This window comes from Venturia canescens, chromosome 2 (genome assembly GCF_019457755.1).
Source record: "Venturia canescens isolate UGA chromosome 2, ASM1945775v1, whole genome shotgun sequence".
Lineage (NCBI taxonomy): Eukaryota > Metazoa > Arthropoda > Insecta > Hymenoptera > Ichneumonidae > Venturia > Venturia canescens.
In genome coordinates, this window is record NC_057422.1 from 4,420,293 (window position 1) to 4,438,699 (window position 18,407).

At 40.8% G+C, this 18,407-nt stretch overlaps 1 protein-coding gene across 5 annotated transcripts in view; it reads right to left on the minus strand.

Moving 5' to 3' along the window:
* Positions 1 to 18,407, minus strand: part of kug (kugelei) — a 284,544-nt gene that overhangs the window by 37,861 nt on the left and 228,276 nt on the right. For all 5 annotated transcript variants that reach the window (XM_043411966.1, XM_043411965.1, XM_043411964.1 and 2 more), the window contains exons 3-5: positions 5,883 to 5,989; positions 5,239 to 5,443; positions 61 to 122 (exon numbers count right to left, since the gene is read on the minus strand). In XM_043411966.1, the coding sequence (XP_043267901.1) occupies positions 61 to 122; positions 5,239 to 5,443; positions 5,883 to 5,989 (374 nt within the window). The remainder of the gene's footprint in view (positions 1 to 60; positions 123 to 5,238; positions 5,444 to 5,882; positions 5,990 to 18,407) is intronic.

An 18,407-nucleotide genomic window follows, 5' to 3' on the forward strand; every position in this document is an offset into this window, starting at 1 on the left:
TTTCGTTTCTAACATTAAAAAGATTATTCGCGAAAGGGAAGCACTATGAAATACACTCACCTCGAGAACGTGCTCAGCTTGATTCTCACGATCAAGTTTTCGACCGCTCGTCGTGATCAGTCCTGGAACAAAGAGAACATGAAATTTTAGAAACGAGAATCAATGCCCGACGTAGAAGTATTTAAATAGACGAGATGAAACTCTTGAAATATGCAGGTCAATGAATAACGAGCTTAATGCAGTACGATTTCATTTTCTTTTTTGGTTCGATGATCGATGAGCAATGTATACTTTTTAATTAAAAGCACAAGATGTATTTTCTATTGAAATGATATTGTAACAGAGGATTCAACGCTAAAATTAACCCTTTATTTTGATCCTCCAGCAACCGAGTGATGAAGCCCCTTCGTTCTCGAGTTTGGAGTGGGCAAATTGCGAAAGCAGCCGACCCATTTGAACATAACGCAAATCCTATTGATGTGGCTTCTATTCATTCTGGTTCGGTGACATCGTAGCCTATATTTAGATAGTATTGAATCGGAATTTAACTAATTAGGTTAGAGCCGGATCTCGCATAATTCGAATTGCGTTTCGTGCCATTTGTTTACATGAGTAATTCATCGTGTTCAATTAGCATATTGCAAATTTCCATAACGCAATTTCATGGTTATAAATAACGAGCTATTGATAAGAATTTTTCACTTCTCAAGAAACATCAAAGGACCGGCAAACTAAAGTCGCAAAACATTCGGAAAACATCGAAGGCGGCGTTTCAAGTTTCGCATTTTTTACAACATTGTGTTTAATCTTATCTGAAATCGAAGGTCGAATGAAACCACGGTCATGATTTTCTTAATCGTTATTTAACGGGCACATGTGAAGGACATTTTACAACCTCAACTTCCTCAACGCCGTCGTAATACGTAACTCTCGTTAGTTGCAAAAAGTTGATAAGGGGCGGCCTCTCCCGTGGGTGTAACCGCGTGTCTCGAGCTTCGCGTACTTTTGATTTATACAAAGCCGGTCGCGGCAACACAGAAACTCAAGAGAGAACTGACCGAGAACGTAAACTCACAAACTCGCGAAACTAATATATTTACGATCTTGCCCTTGGAACTTTAACGATTCCGGGTGACAGTATCGGGATCACGGATGCTTCGACATCGTGATTTACGATCGAAAAATAATGGGAACATCTTGCATCTGGAGCATCTGCAAAACATTTTTTTCTTCTTTCTTCAAATACTCCGCTTCCTTATTTATTTTATTTTTTATTTTTTTTCATTAGCACGCTGCCCATAAGCATTCAGAAATATACCCGACTAAATCAGCACGCGATCTATACGAGCTCGTTAAACTTGCGCTTCATGAACTTTACCACGAGGAGATGTGAATCGTTCGAGAATAAAATCATCCGGCACATTATTCCCCGTCGATTATGACATGAGCGTAGCGGGTCAATAAAATTTGTGTCTTTTTGTGAATACGTTAACGGGCTTATTATTACTATTTCCTTAATGGTTCGACATTATTTTTCAATTAAAGATAAAATTGCTTCAGGAAATGAAATGTGAAATAGAGCGACTCGCGCGTATCGTTTAATCATGATTTACTACGCCGAAAGGGTAGCTCCAAACTTTCACCTTTTTAAGAACAAAGTTTTTTGTATTCTTTTTACAAAAAAAGAGAATCGAGTCCGGGAGATTTTGATGTTTCGATTGGGACGTGAGAGGCTTCCATAATCTTGAAACTCGCGATGTAAGAGAGTCAAAAACAGCGAAGCGATACAAGGAGAAGCGAAGGAGTTTGAAAAATGCGATATAAAATCGAGGCAAAAGCAGCAACCTAAAAAGTAGGAGAAGAGCTTCGCTGATGTAGCTGTCTGGTTTCATATCAAAATGAATTTCCCACCGGCACGACCGCAAAAAAACTTGATCCCGGTTAATGTATGCATACATATATGTTGAGTATGAAAAAAGTTTGTCTCTCAACGGGAAATTCGTGGAAGAGCGATCTCTATAGGTATGGCGACGAGAGGAGAACGTGTGGGTTATGGGATCGGTGGGGTGAAGTTGGGACGAGTGTTTCGGAAACATGTTCAGTCAGGGAGTTTGTCCCGCGCGAATTTGTTTCCGACATATAGCGAGCAAGCTATTCGTACAGGGGGAACACAATTTCGTAATATCGTGATTAGTTTTGCGGAGATACTACTTTTGATTCCCAATAAGCGACATTTTTTCCTCACCAGCCTTTTCATTCTCACCTTTTCCCCGCCGTTTGTTCCCACTCTTTTTCATTTGTAAATTTATTTTTTTTCTCCTATGTACGGAATCTCTCGTTTGCCAGGTAGTGGGATACGTATAAAGGAGAAATAGAACACCGCAGTGGATGTTGCCGTCGGCGAAAAGCAATTATTTAAATGTGTTTGCCGCTCACTCGGAGTTTCACTCGTGTATACTCACGCAATTTTTATTTCCTTTTATTTCTGGGTTTGTTTAGTTTTTGTTTTTTTTTTTTCCACTTACCTCTGGTTTCTATCACTGTAGAATCAAGCGAGATTTTTGCTAGTACCCTATTATCCGAGTCCATCCACGTGTCGAGCAATACAGGATTCGTCGATTTTATTTTTATTGCTCCTCCTCACACCCTCGTTGGATCGATTGTATTCGGTATATTTTTATTTTGTTTATTTGTTGAATTTCGACAGAGCACGAGATCACAATGGGGTTATTTTTATGCTGTTACTTTTAATTCCTTGTTGTTTTTTATTGCTGTTGTTGTTGTTGTTGTTGTTGTTTTTTTTATTCATTTTTATTCCAACTTTTCCATCCGAGAACCGCACGGTGTGTCAACGGGATCTGCATCGTCGAAGGGGACATCGTTTTTTCATTCGCTGTAGATTCCAACGCGAATAGATACACAGCCAACGACTCGGATATAAAAATAACGACTAAACGCTTTTGTTATATTGATCCAATTCTGCATTATATATACAGTTAGGTATTTTCGTTTTACGCCCTGACATTCTTTTTTATATTTTTTATGAGTGTCTCTCGAAATTGGTCGCTCGATGCAGTTATTTTTTGTATTTTTTCGACGATTGATAAAATAAATAAAAAATTCGGGCTCGGTTCCAATTGGGCAAGAATTTGTTTGTTTTATTTTTATTCCTCGAACTCCGCTAAGCTAATTTTTCATGTTCGAATATGTGTTTGTTCAACTGCAATTTTCATAGGCTTTGATTCGAGCTTGTTTTATTAACTGAAGAGAGATCGAAAAATTGTCAGATAGAAATTCTTTTAGTACGTTACACAGAGCTCGCAGAATGCCGAAACGTTTTTCTCATCTCGATGGTACAAAAGTGAAATCGAAAAACATCTCGTTCAGCAAATTGCAGCTAAGCGTTTTCGCGAGCTTTCAAACGCGCAAAAGTCTCGAACGGGCTACGTCTCTCTTCGCTGTCGTACACTCGTGCATCTTTTCCTGTTGTATACTCTCGAGTCACGCTTCGCCATTATGGCAGCGATCGAAGCTTTCCGCACGTTTTTTTATTCGCGCCTTAAACCTCCAACGGATTTGTCGTTCTGCTGCTTGCCGCGTTCTCTTTTTCGTTCATAGTACCGATTAATTCGTAATACTCGCCTTTGGAATCTCGAGTTAAAATCAATAATCGGACAACAGCGTAAATCCAATACCCGAGTCTCCGCGGAAATCCCACGATACACAGTATGGAAGACAAAATATTTGGAATATATAAATCGAATTGAAAAAAGGAATGAAATGAATGAGAAATGATTGAAAAAGCTCGAATTCAATTGTGCAATTTCTCTTACACCCTTGCACTTTTGCTCTCCCGTAAAAATATTTGCATTTCTATCGACTAATCCTTAAATCTTGTTACCGTGAGACTTTCATCGGGAAATAGAAAATCGAAGAGCTCGAATCTCGTGCTCGGATTCCCGATCATCGTATCGAATATTTAAATAAGTCCATTGGTGGAGCGTCGGTATTGAAAAAATTGAAGCGGTAACCGAAATGCGAAAAGAAGTCGAAAACCATAAAATCTCGAAGCAAAGTATAGATCGGTATCGATCGTAAGTTCTCAAAGGCGGACGCACAAGCGATAGGATACTAGAAAATGGTACGGAGCCCCAAGAGCAAAATGAAAACGGTAAAATTTCAAACAGTGACCAGATTCCAAGTGGTTGCCCGTGATCCGCAACTATCTGCAACCGGATACGTATTAATTTAACGAAAGGGATTTCTCTCCTGAGCGAATAGGGCGATAGAATATAAGGCGTGACGCACCCACGCACGGACGAGACAATAACGTATTTATGCCTTAACGAGTTTAGAATCGTATACTGTATCGGGCATAGAGATATTTTACTGTATCGATGCATATATCTACGAACGCATATGCAGTACAATATTGTATTGAATACAGTAAAGAGATATCAGCTCGTCGGATCTCAGCCCGGTAGTTTAATAAACGCTTCGAGCAGTAGCACGTGCGTTCGAATTTGTCTCTCCCCTCAACGGACTATCATTATATGCGCCGTTTTATCTTTATCCGCACGGACACATATGAGCTTTTCGTTGTTTACTTTTTTCTCCTAAAGAAATATTTACCTCCGGGACTTAGCTTTGTGGATCGTATATACTAATAGTGACAAAATGATTCTTTATATAAGTATGAATGGCATCCGAAAATTGACATTTTGTTCATCGAGTTTGAAGCTTCGCAGCATCAACGGTCATTGAAATGAAACAACTTTGCATCCAGGAAACTGAGACCCGAGCGCTTTTTCATTAATTTTTCAGGAGCCCACGATTTCTTTAATATTCATATCGAAGGCGATTGAATCGTGTGCACCGGAACAGGTTGAAAGACCGATGAATATGAATCGACACACGCTTGACGTCGATTAAGGTCATTTGCATTAAGGGCACCTGTCTATAGTGGACGTTGAAGTTCCTTTGTGTACAGATAAAAATAAAGCGTCAGGCTTTCCAACGTTTTTTAGAGACGGAGGCTCACCACTAAATTGCAAATTTGGTGATAATCAAAGAAGCGAATATTCGAAAAAGTACAAATGGATTGATAGCGAAAAGGATTCTTGACGCACGAAAAAAGGTTAACACTCGAAGACTTTTCATCCGGGATTATTTCTTTATAACGAAAGCTGCTGGAAGTGAAATTTGGCGAAAAAAACTCGGAAAAAACGCTTGACTCACCAGTCGTCGAATTGATGAGGAAATAACCTTCCGGATTGCCACTCGTAATCGTGTAAGTAAATTCTTGTGGAGTCACGTCGCGATCGAATGCCGGAATTCGAAGGACACTCACTCCTGCCGGTGAATTTTCCGGGACAGAAGGATAGTAGACGGGCTCCTCCGTCAACGGTGTATTGTCATTTTCGTCCAAAACTTCGACATACATCTGAGGAGAAATATTGAAAAAAAAAAAATGCAATAAGAAATCACGGATTGAGCAGGACTGTCAACCGCAACGATAGAAACTAATAACAAGTGCAACAGTGATGAATAAGCTTCTGGAAAAAGAAGGTCGATTCGTTGAGCAAGCGCCAATAAATAGTTTAATCGATATCGTAATTGAATTCGCGGGTGTTATTCCATTGACGGCGCGGATTTATCGGGCTCTCTTGTTGATTACCAAATGCGCGACGGTAATTAGTTAGGTAATTAATTGGATCACAGTAGTAGATATTCCAGGGACGTCGCGAATTATTCAATTAGGTTAATTGAGCACTGAACGATTACGAAATAAGGCAGTGCGGCTAATTACGTTGATACAAGTAAATTGAAGCAGTTCAATGACGCGCTGCGATGATCGAATGATACTTTTGTCCAACTTTTACCTGTAATTTGGAGTTCAATGGTACGACCCCGTGATCCTGAGCGTAGATCGTCAGCCAATATCCGCTTTTGGCTTCGACGTCGAGTACAGCTTTCGTCCTTATGTTACCTGAAAAGATATGAGCGAAAAAGTGATTAATGGATTGCTTTGATCAATTGGGAACGAAGATAACATAGAATTATTGGTGAAGAGGTAAATAGCACCGGAAATCCGTGTTTGAGCTACAAATATCCGACGAATACATCACTCGTCGGTATCGAAGCCTCGTCACAGCTTCGAACGACCGAACGAGTGTCGCACGAAATGTGAAAAAGCGCAAGCAAAATGGAAATCTAAAGCGTAGTTTCCTCGGTTAATCTGCGATCCCGCTGGTTCGCTGCGCCAAGATATACGGGGCAGAAATGAAACTGCATTCTTCGACTCTCGGAGCCGCCATACTTGTTAGAAACGATGAGAATTTTCTTCCCCCCCCCCCCCCCCCCCGCGTTTGCCTTGGAAGCTTCGCGTGCGATAACGCGAACGATCTTTCCTCTCGCTCACTCCCGGAGTCGAATAAGAGGAAAAGAAATATGTATCGATATACATTCTCGTGCACCTGGCTCTTGGCTTTTCTTACATGGTGTCTGTGCGCGGAGCAATAATTCCCAACAGGTTACCGCGTGTATAAAATATGAAAAAGAGAGGGTTCAAGAAAATCATACGAGCCGAGCGATCGGGGAATCCCGGCGCCTTAACTGTGCTTCGTCTTACGACGATTAATAAAGGCCTTATCACCATCTTCGTCTCATACTTCATACGTGCTCTCATAGCGATATTAAATATCTAAAGATAGATATATGCGAATAAGAATTACTTTTATCTCAAGCGGAAGTTTCAGGGATTAACTTGATTTTCTATTTTTGTCAAAATACATTTCAGCTCACGCCTGATATTGTTTTTTATTTTATCATTTCATATAATTAAATTCAGATAAAATGATAATCCCATTTCCAGAGTCCACTAAAATATTCTTCTGATGAGCCAGCCAAGTATTTTATTCCCCACGGTATCAAAATTTTCATACATAACTGCGTGACCCATGCCACCAAAGAAATGAAAATCGTCTAGAATTGAGGTAATTGACACTCATCCATTTTCAAAACGGTTGATTAACCTCCAGCGAGGCATAATTTATATGTCGTCAAGCTCGACGTTACGATCTTTCGGCTCTCTCTCGCCTGCTTCGTACGAAAGAGTTAACACACTTTTATGCCTCAGCCATTTGAAGCTTCTTGCAGGATTCTATATCCGCGCATTGATTTAAACTTCGCATGCAGAGATCGTTTGAAAAAATGCATGCGAGTTCGTCCAATGTTAGAGCATCGGGAGTCCACCGGATGCCCCTTCTGCAAACAAGTTGTCTCGTAAAAACTAAAGAAAAACAAAACGACTGAGTGAAACGAAATGAAAATGAAAATAAAAGGAGGCAAAGAATCAGTAATATTGTCGTCGTTATTATACTTCCCGTGCACGCTTTTAATATGAGGCAAGTTTGCGCGCTTATGGCAGTAAAGTGTATATCCAAATGTATAATAACGATGAAGAAAGAGGGATGGATCGTCATTTCTGAGCTCTTTTCCGCCTCGAAACGAGCGATGCCTGTATGTTTATTAGCCGATCTTCGTAACTTGTAAAAACAAATTAAACGCTACTCAGAACGTATGTTTATAATGGCAGACTTTGCTGAGGATATCGCGGGTATACAGGTATAGAGGAATTGAAGACAGTCGTGTAATTACTCGACAAGTTAAATGAATACGTGCGAGTTTCGAGGCTGCTTCGTGTGTACGGCGGTGTCTTCTAAATCAAGCAGAACCGCGGAAAACTTGAGAGAGAGATGAAAGGCCCAAGAGTGAGGGAATAAGCGTGGGCGCTCCTTAGAAGTGGAAAATAGACGAGCGGGTGTATCGTATTCGTGTACATCTTGTGTATAAATTTACGGTAAAAGGAGAGAGGAGAGCGAGGGAGGGGGAGACTACGCGAAGGTTAAAGAGAAGACGAGAGAATCTCGAAGATTTAGTGGCACAACTCTCACTCTCTCGAAGTGGATGCGAGATCAACTCAGGAAGGGTTGAATGTGGTGTGGCTGCTTGATATGTGTGTCTACTTGGGCTGTGAAGTAAGCGGAACAAACTGGTGAAAATCTCATTTGCATTAATCTCAAGCCTTCGCATTGCCTGCCTGCCTGCCTGCCTGCCTGCCTACTGCCACCTCAACGCCTCTCGAACCCTTCTTCAACTCACTTCAAGAAGTTTACCTCGTTCCCCTTCGTTCGATCTATTCTGATATACTAATGCTGAGACAATGCACGGATCAAATCCTCGACGCGATGGGTTCAACACATTTTAGTGACGTACAACGAGATTTTGGGCACTCGTGAATAAATTTTCATCCAATTGGAAACTATTGTTTTCAATTGAACAATGAAGCTTGAATAATTCAAAACACTTTGCACGATTCCAGATTATTCAGGTCTGAAAAAGGGCTGCGAATCAAGTAACTTCAATGAAGTTGGTTTGCGTTGCTTCTGTCACATTATGGAATGGATTCGAGGCGATTGGAAATTCGTTCTGAATACATTGCTTGCCGAATATCATGCAAATGCGCAGAAGTTGCCGATTAGTTGATTTTGTTCAGTGGCAGAATCAGGTTCAAAGAATGTCCGTCATTTATCCCCCTTCGAAAAATCTTCGCCTGATTTCCAGATGCAGAATTTTTTCACGAACGTTCACGACCATTTTTTTAAGCATGTGATCACGCATTGAATTCAGCCGTAACTATATTTCGATTGAGCCTTTTGTCATCATTCGGTTTCCTTTCATCTCGTTAGAAATACTTGAAAGCAGTGAAGGACTTTAGCACGATCGTTAACCCAGATTCCGGTGGTTAGCTTTCTTCCTGGAGTCGGGATTGGTTTCGAGTGCACTGTAACCGAAGGAAAATAGAAAAGGCAGAGGATGAAGTTAGAAAGGAGAAAACGGGGGTCCGGAAGCGGAAGACTGTTCCCGAACTCGATTTCCGTCGGGATTTTCAAAGATCTTAATGAGAAAGATTTTTCTCACTATATCAGGATGGTTCAGGAATCCCGGCAAAGTGGAAGTAAACTCTTAGTAAACAGGGAATAAATAAACGGGTCCCGAGTACTATGAGAAGATCCGCCTCCACGCTGCGAATAATCTTCAGGGGTGGCGAATTTATTCTTTTACGACACTTTTACACGCACGATATCAAGATATGGAAATGAGCCGAGGGGGGGGTGCTGCGGCCAAGCGACGGTGCAGGAAAGGAGGGAGCATTTTCAGGGAAACCAGGATGGACGACTCAACATTTGTACGCATCTCGCCGTAAATTGTACACGGGAAATTGTGTGAAGGGTCGCATATAATTTCGACAATCCAGGCACATTTTCTTGTGGAAAGAATTTTTTTTCACTTCCACTGAGGGTTTATGGAAAGACGGAGGGAAAGTTATCCGCGTACAAATTGTGTCATTGTGGAAAACTTTGGTGAAATGTTCAATAGTCAGCATCCGAAAATCCCCCATCACTCACTACTGGCATCAGCAATATTTGCATTTATAAAATGAACGAAGAAGGGAACATCTTGTAAGGTCCAATAACGTGTAGATTTTTTTCTCTGAAACGTTATGATCGAGATCATCCAAAACCCCGATGAATGCAAATATATTCGTTCTCTAATATTTCCCTTTTCAGTTGAATATTTCAAGAATCACCTCCGCGAAGAAGCATCGGAATCAAGTTGATATTTCATTTCGATTTTTTTCCTTTTTCATTGGTATTGATCGGAACGCAGGGCTGTTTGGATTCTTGAGCATTGCCTCGTTAGGATTTGAAGTGATACCGGATCCCTGCAATTACGATTAACGGTCGTTAATAGCAAACGCGTGCACGCAAGCTCGAAACCCTTCTCGTCTCGGTATATACCAGTTTAAATCAATAGTATTAACGATCTTGATCGAATGTACATGTGACCGATCAACCGAGGAATCGAGGGACCAACGAGGACCGTTCTATATGGCATTCCGTTCTCAATTTAGTTCGGTAGGGAGATTTTTAGTGAAATATCTAATACAATTCGGGCTCAAAAAAACCTTTTACAATGTACAATTCAAAGAATATCTTTGAAACTAAAAGTTGGATAATAATTGGTATCATTTGATTCTTCTATTCGTTTTTTGAATTCGTAAAATTATTACCAGAAATAAAAAATGAGAGAATTTGATTAACGCGAATATGTGGATAAAGCGAAATCAATCCCGTGCAGTCTACAATTATTTTTGAAAAGAATCGACCGGAAACCTAAGCTACTTGCATTATTCGATGATAAATACAGAGAAAGCGGTAATATGAGCTATGATGTACAATGAGAAATTGGTTATCTCTGTACTCTTGGAAAAGCTTTGAAGCTTATGTGTAATGGCGATATCTCTCGCACCTAAAGCCGTTGAAGTAGGTTCACATTCGGTCCTCTCTCGTTTTGTAAAGCAATACGCTCCTGTGAACCTCTAAACCACACGGATGCTCTCTCAATCGAGGAATATATTATTCCCTCTCGTTATGTACGTCGCGTTTGCTCGTTTGCTCGTTCGTTTAGCACCGGTGTACGATGCTGCATAGAACAGTGTGCGGAATAGGTGAATGCGCAATTCGATCTGCGCTCCTGCGATCCCGGCGTCGAAGCCGCGTTCGTTACAAGCCCGCAATAGCGTCCGATTTATAATTTTCTGTAGGAATTGCTCCGTGATGCGTTATCCTCATCTCGCGCGCGATACAATACAATATTTCTGAGCCTTTAGCTTCTCCGCATTTCCATGCCTCAATTTGTCTCTTCTCTTATCGATCTCTTTCTCTTTCTACCTCGCAACAAAAATAATGTGCAATCCGCTCTGAATCACCCATAAATATATTTCTCTCGAATATACGCGGTGCTATTGCACACGATCTAACCGCGTTCCGAACCACGAAGCTTCTCTCTGTCACGGATTTATCCTCGTTTCAAATAAAATTCAACCATATTATCGATAAATACGCGAATCTAGCGAGTTTTAATTGGGTATAAACATAGATATGGAAAGTATAGAAGTTGAAGGTATTCACGAACCGAGCAGTGCTTCATGTTCCACCTGCGGCTTAAGATCATATTTGGACTCTCTCGTGTATTACTGGTGCGTGCAACGATCGGGTTTGCATGATCGTTCGTACACAGTGGAAAGAAGAAAAAAAACATTCTCCGGAGTTTCGTGATGCGAGATTCTTGGCTTGGCCAAGAAACGATATGCATGTATTTGAATAAGGATGACGGGCAATGTTTCCACAAGCAAAAACCATTAGAATTTTTTCCTTAGAAATAGAGAGAAGTACGGGCGAAATTCTTCGATGAATCGTTTACTCGAAATACCGAAGGATATTCATGCTTTTTTATCGAGAAAATCATTCGTTATAACTCCAGTATATCCGTCAATATACAATAATTGCATTAACTATTAATCACATTATTCGGTACCAACGCACAGCCATGGTTAATAATTCTGTTATATATCAAACCACGAGGATCAACCAAATGCGATTGCTCATCGTGTAGTTGAACGAAATTTTACGACGATAACAATCGGAACGATAAAAATTTTAATCAAAATAATGTAGCACTCAATTATTGAAATCCAATCATTCGAATATGCTTATCAATTCGAACTGTGTACCTCTGTTCGCGCAAGAGAGGAGCCACCAACAACGAAATAATAATAAATACAATAAAATATTGAATGTAAATGGGAATCAATTGTGTATCAGGGTCGTTAAAATCAAATTACATAATTTATGTTTTATCTGTTTGAACTGTTAAAACCCCCTCAGTAAAGTAGCTGACAGCATGAAAATTTATTACTCATATATCCGTAACAAAGATCTTCTACAAGTTTTGATTGAGCAACGATCTATAACAGGCAGCAATTGTAACCGTATCAGTCTTCGAAATGAGATTGGTAGCTGAGTCTCCATCAGGATAATGTGGAGGATGTGGGACGAGGGAACGAAAGGGAAATAAGACAGAGCGCAGTATCGAATGGGCTCGATGGCTGTACCGAGAGAGTACGGCAGATAGGTTAGGAATTATGTTGACGGTAAGGACCTCCCGGATCCGCCCTGGTCGTGTACTCTGCTCCTCCTCATCCCCCATTTCCTTCCATCTTCCTTCCTTATTTCCTCAAGCTTCGTGATCCTTTCACAAAATGTGAAGGGGTTTCTAACAGCCACCCTTCGGCACATTATGTCGCCCAGAATCAAGGAGAGTTTTATACCGGGAGAGAGAGACCTTTGGCGTTTGAAGGCGAGAGTCGATGGGAATTAAGGGACTCGTGAGGAAGGAGAGAGCAAAAGAGAGTGTCGCGTATTGTAAGGCATTCTATCATGAAATCGACGATTGGAGCTCTCTTCGGAATCAATTTTCGCCACATAAATCGAGAGCCCCTCGAGTAGAGTAATCTACATTTTTTTATGTATGTGCATAGAACTCGGGTTACGAAAGCACGGTGACGCGAGCTTTTGCCTCCCAGCTCCTCTCTTAACATACGCTTTTTTATGAGCACGTGAAAGCGAGCCCTTTATACATCATCAGAACGAAATGTCTTCTTTATGATATGCCTATGGACCTACCTATCCACCTGTATGTATATTTATGTACGAGTTATACATATGCGTGAAAAAGGACGCTGGTTTATAGGCACTACGAACTAGTACACTCTGCATATTCGCTGGGTCAGCGGGAATATGAATAAACGATGTAATATGTTAGAGGCGTGGATTATGGCCAGGAACATGCGCCCAACATCTTTCCTTTATTGTTATCACTATGAGGTCGATCGTAAAGAGGTGATCGATCTCGACCCGCTACCAAAGGGACGTGTAATCCACTTTCTCGTATATACGCAACATCATAAAATCTTCATCAGACTTCGCCACTTGCGTACGATGTATGCTTCAGACTTTATCTTTCTCGTTTTCATGATTGCAACGAAACATCATCCAGGATGAAGTAGTTTTAGAAAATACTCGTACAGAGTTGTGACCACGTTCGTGTGGGGCGACAGCATCGCTCGGTGCTTCTAAACTTTTGTTCGTGGGGAAAAGTTTCTTGCTGTTCTTTCTATTGAGTTTGATGATGGAATTCTCAAAAGCCCAGATTTATTGTATCGGACTTGAGAGGAAAAAGATCGAGTTGAACAAAAAATCACGATGAAAAAGCGAAAGAAATATTTTCGTAGACACACTAGCAGTGGTTGATAGTCGACTCAACGATCGTGGAAAGTCAGCCTTTTGGATGTTTCGGGATCTCGCGTTGGAATGGAGACGTTTTGAGATGGTTTTCACAACGCGAATGCCCAAGTAGAGTCTTCATTCGCCTTTCTTGACAGTGCTTTTCGAATGTCTCTCGTCCCGTGCATTTTCAAGCGAGCGCGGAACAAACAAGCGTCAGTGTTTACTGTAAAGGCAGCAACATGGGCCAGTAGGAACTCGGTGGTACGAAACATTATGATTGATAGCCTAGCTTCATTGTGACACGTGCATTACACGCCATCCGAGTACAGTATCGAGAGAAAGAGAGAGGCAAAAATCTCAGGCAAAAGAAAGCTATTCACGTGGAGTGTGCGGACTTCGTGTAATTCTGTCCGACGCCCAACCGACGATCGTCAATCATAGCGTACATGTTGCGTTCGTATAGTCTTTGCAAAATCAAAGAAGAAAATTTGTGACCCCTGTCAACCGAGTTGAAGTGTAACCATAAAAAAGAATCAATTCAGTCTCACACTCGTTGTTGTTGGGGGGGTTTTTTTTTTTTTTTTTTAATTTTTTTTTATTCTTATGCATGCATTATTGAGCGTGTTGAATGAAGTCTTGTCAGAAAATCGTCCATAACGGAATAACGTAAAAAATAAAAGAAGATGCGTTTTAGTTTGTTGTTACTAAAATGGAAATGCTCCATTTTTATTTATGCCACAATAAATTGAGTCTTGTACCCTTCTTATTTGCGAGCCTATGGATCGTTTTTGGTAAGTTATTACCAGATTTGTAGCTGAGATATATAATTTTGCTTCTCTTTATCAGAATAACGAGTGTAACTACAAAATTTGATGTCGCTTACAAATTGAAGCTATAGCCAATTTCATCGGTCATCAGCTTAATGTAGCCGATATACCTGTCCATATATTTCCTATGCTCAATTACTATTGAAGTGGAAGCCTTTTGAACAATCGCAACTGTTGGAGAATAACAAACACACACATACATGCACACACATCTGGAGATACAACTCTCACACGTGATGTGTCTCTCGTTTGACGTTGATTACATTGGACATCCACTGGGGACTGAATGCTGCGACGCGGTTCATCTATTTCCGGGCCAGAGCGAGCGACAAGGAAAACTAGCAGGTATCCCCTGCGAGTGTGTGCGGCCGTGGCTCGGTTATCGTATTGGGGATTTACGAGATAACGTCACGAGCTCGCTGCTTCCGTTGTTATAACGGATATGCCATCAGCATACTCGTTTTTAAATCACAAAAGATCACACGCCGGTGTACAAATAATACGACTTGTTTCAACTTTTTAGAATGTTTTCATTTCCATTTTTGTTTTTATGGAAGTGAAATTTCCAGTGGAATTAATATAAATTTATTTCATACTGGCCAATATCATAATGGTGAAAACTTTCGATTGGCAAAACTGAAAAAAGCTTGTGAAGTTTGAATATCTGGTGATGTTAGCGAACGAACACGAGCTAGTAAAATTTGTGATAAAAGTCTATCTGCTTTCTTTTTAATTTACTATTCATCAAGGCACATCTATTTTAGTAAGAAGATTGACATCGTAAATAGCAGCGAAAAAATCTAGTCTAAATTACACCGGAACAAGGATGTCTGAATTTTTTAGTGGGATTGCGACATTTCTCGGAGCGTTTACTAGCCATCACTCACTTTCAACTGCCCGTTGTTTTACCGTTTCTCTGCTATGCCACTCCTTCGTACGTGTGTTTCGTCTGGATGCTTGCAAAGAACCGAAAACTCTTTTGCTTCGAATATATCGTTTTCTCTTTTTCTGTCCTTAAATCTCGTTTTTGTGCAGTAAAGATTTTTTATAGTTGGCAGTATCTAGGAAAGCCCTGCTTCGGAAAAAGGACCTAGGAAATCTCTCCAAAGTGTTTGTCCTGATGGCGGTACACTCTGACTATGGCGAATAACCTTTTTCCCCAGAGAAAGACAGACAGGGGGGATACTCGGGATGGAAGATGGAAAAAAGAAGGCGACGGGAGAAGTATGTTTATAGGAATTTTATCTCTGTATTACGGCAAATGATTTTTAAATCCCGCATTGTTCCCGTAACTTATGTTGCGGATGTTTGGCTTCGTATACACATAAATACATATTTGAATGCGATTTGTTAGAGCAATTTAGACTGAATATTTCACCACCTCGTAAAATTCTATCCCGTTTCACGTGCGTTGCACGTGAGTATAAGCCTTGAAAAATTTATACGCGTGCTATAGATTTTCCAACAGTGTCGGAGCGTTTCAAAGCTTCTCCATTCAACTTTTAAGCGCAAGCATTTTGCGAGTAAGTACATAGCAAAACTCTTGCAATAAGAAGATGAAACACGAAAGATGCTTAAGCTGACACATGAAGGAGATTACGTTTTCCGCGTTGAGAAGCTGCTGCGATCCCGGGACGCTGGGCTGCTCCGTCTCGGGCTTTGTTGGTTCATGCCAACTCTCCAAATCCGCAGAATCGACTATCTCGATCTCTCGAGGTATAATCATATTTCGTCCATAATAATCAGGTCGATGTAAATAAGAACCATGGAATTTTCGTCGTCACAGGGACGTGATAAGAATTTTTCGAATCGCTAATTGTGCTTCCTGACGTATAAATTCACGAGATTTATTTCATGGGTGCAATAATCCCATCGCGATCCATGCCCTCGTTTATGGATCCTCGATTTTTCGAACGTCCACGTGCACACTCAATGAAACATAAAAAATTCATGTTCCTCCGACAGTCAAACGCGCAGTAAATAAACTTGAGACTCTGTGTATTTCAAAGGGATTCGTCGGCAGAAGTAACACGATAAAACAGAGAACGTCGCACCTCCGCTATTCAGTGCGACTATATATATAAGTGTTGATGGGATGGGAAGATGATCGTGTGGAAAAAGCTTCCAAGCTGGAGGGAGGGGTATGATCCCGGTAGATTCCTCGATGTCTTTCAATCATTATACGAGCACGTCATTTCCACTGGTAGAAAATCCGACGCTATTCCCTGATTATTGTCGCACTAAGGATAGGGAATGGCGGCTTTAAAAACTCGGTATTTTCCGGATTCAGGCGAATGTGTAATGCCGAGCTGATCTTTATAGTAGCTAATGCGATTTGAACGACACGCGCGACGAAAGCGGTTTATTACGATATCGAAAACCGTCAACAGGATTCTTGTCAGAGCCATTATTGCTTCCTGGGCCATGTCGCTACGGATCCCGAGCCAATATACTTTCCCTTAATGCGACTCGTCGCACAGACGAGTCGTAAAGCAAAAGTGAGAAATTGGAATCTTGCAAGGGGTTGAAAAGGCTGAGGCAAAATGCATGGAATTGGGAACGATGTGAACCGGAGGATTAAGAAGGGAGAGGAATTGCAGTGACGTTTTGCCTCGGTAGAGTATAGCACAACTATTAATTGGTTTGGGTTTCATCCAGAACTTCGAGCCCACTAACAGTAACAAAATAGAGGCCTGGAAACACGTTCAAAACCGTTCTGCTATCATCCAATTACATGACATAGCTATCCTCCAAGATATAACGTACACTGTTATGACGCTTTGCCATTTTCTCTCCGGCTCCTCTTCTCATCTCTCTATATATACATACGCGTATATTAAACTTTAGCATGCAGACGAGTAAAACTCGTCTTGTGTTACTACGCTACGCGTCGACAGCGAAGCAACGTATCTAATAAAACGTACCAGTGCGTGTGTGTGCAAACATGTAATAAGGAAGCTCTAAGTAAGCATCGAGCGAAAAACGCACGATGATGAATCTGCTGAAATCGTTACTGGTGTCGTGAGAACCAAGCGCAAAGAATCATTAAAAAAACATCTTTGAATTTGAAGGTTCTGCTGTCGAAATATTAAAAAAAAAATAATAATAAAAAAAAACACTTGATTGGTTTGAAGTTTTATCGTCGTCGGGAGCCGAGAAAACAAAAATACTGCGACGTGTACAAATGTACACAATTTTTGTTTAGATACCAGTTGCCTCGGTGCGTTCCCGTCTATATATGTATACACAAACTCGTAACGAATAAATTTAGAAAGTCGAAATATATTGGATTGCGTTGCGTTGAGAGAAAGAAGGAGAGAAAAGCCGGGGAGATGCGTAGGCGCACGGAGCACCTATTCACGGGATCGTTGTTCAGAAGAATTGGTACCCTTTTTTCGCAGTTCTCAGTTCTTCGTCGCAACAAACATGCATCCATGTAAATGTACATCCCTACGCACACATATGTATGGAGAAAGATCTATTTGTATAGTCGTCGTGAACATCGACACTGATAAAATGATATAAAAGGAAAAACGTAGGTATACACGTGTACCTATGGTAACACGAACGTGATTGTGCAAGGTGTTGGCGCGCTCGCTGTGAATGAAATGGGCGGACGATTTTTCGTAATTTATTTTCATCTGGGTGGGGATCCGTCACGTGGTATTACGAGTCTCCACATATACCTGTTATTTCCTCCAGCGAAATGCACAGACGTTTGCATCGGTGCAACGTTGGAGCGTTAAGGTACGCGCCGCGTGGGGTGTGGAACGTTTTTCGCCATACGGCAATACATGCGCTATTATGTAGCGAGTACATATAGCTATATGCAAACGTAGCTATGTAATATAAAAATACGAACGAGATAAAGGTGTTTGAGTGAGCAAAAAAAAAAAAGATATAAAAGGAACAAAAAATAAAAATAAAAAAAAAAAAAAGAAGAAGAAGAAGAAGAAGAAAGGAAAAAATTGGAGAAGACACTTTGCCTAGGTACTCGCACGGGAATAGTGTCGTTGCCAACGTGTTACGGAGGGAAATACGTGCTGGAGTAAAAGAAGGAGACAGAGAATGGTACAACACATAGAGTGTACATACGTAAGCCAGGATCACTGGTGCATGCACGAGTCGTTTGCGTGCTGAGAATAAATCTCAACCGGGATGACATCGAGACACACAATTTATATATACATGTATATTTGTAGATTTGCGTACGGGCTTTGTGTATAGTTATACGAAGGACTTTGAGCTTAAAGACTTGGTCGATCTTGTCTGATTCTACTTGTTTTCGGTACAACACTCCACGAAAATCTACCCTGTAGATTAAATTCGAATATTTATTACACGTATTATGGGCATTTGTAGACGTTAGGACGGGGACGTGCACTCG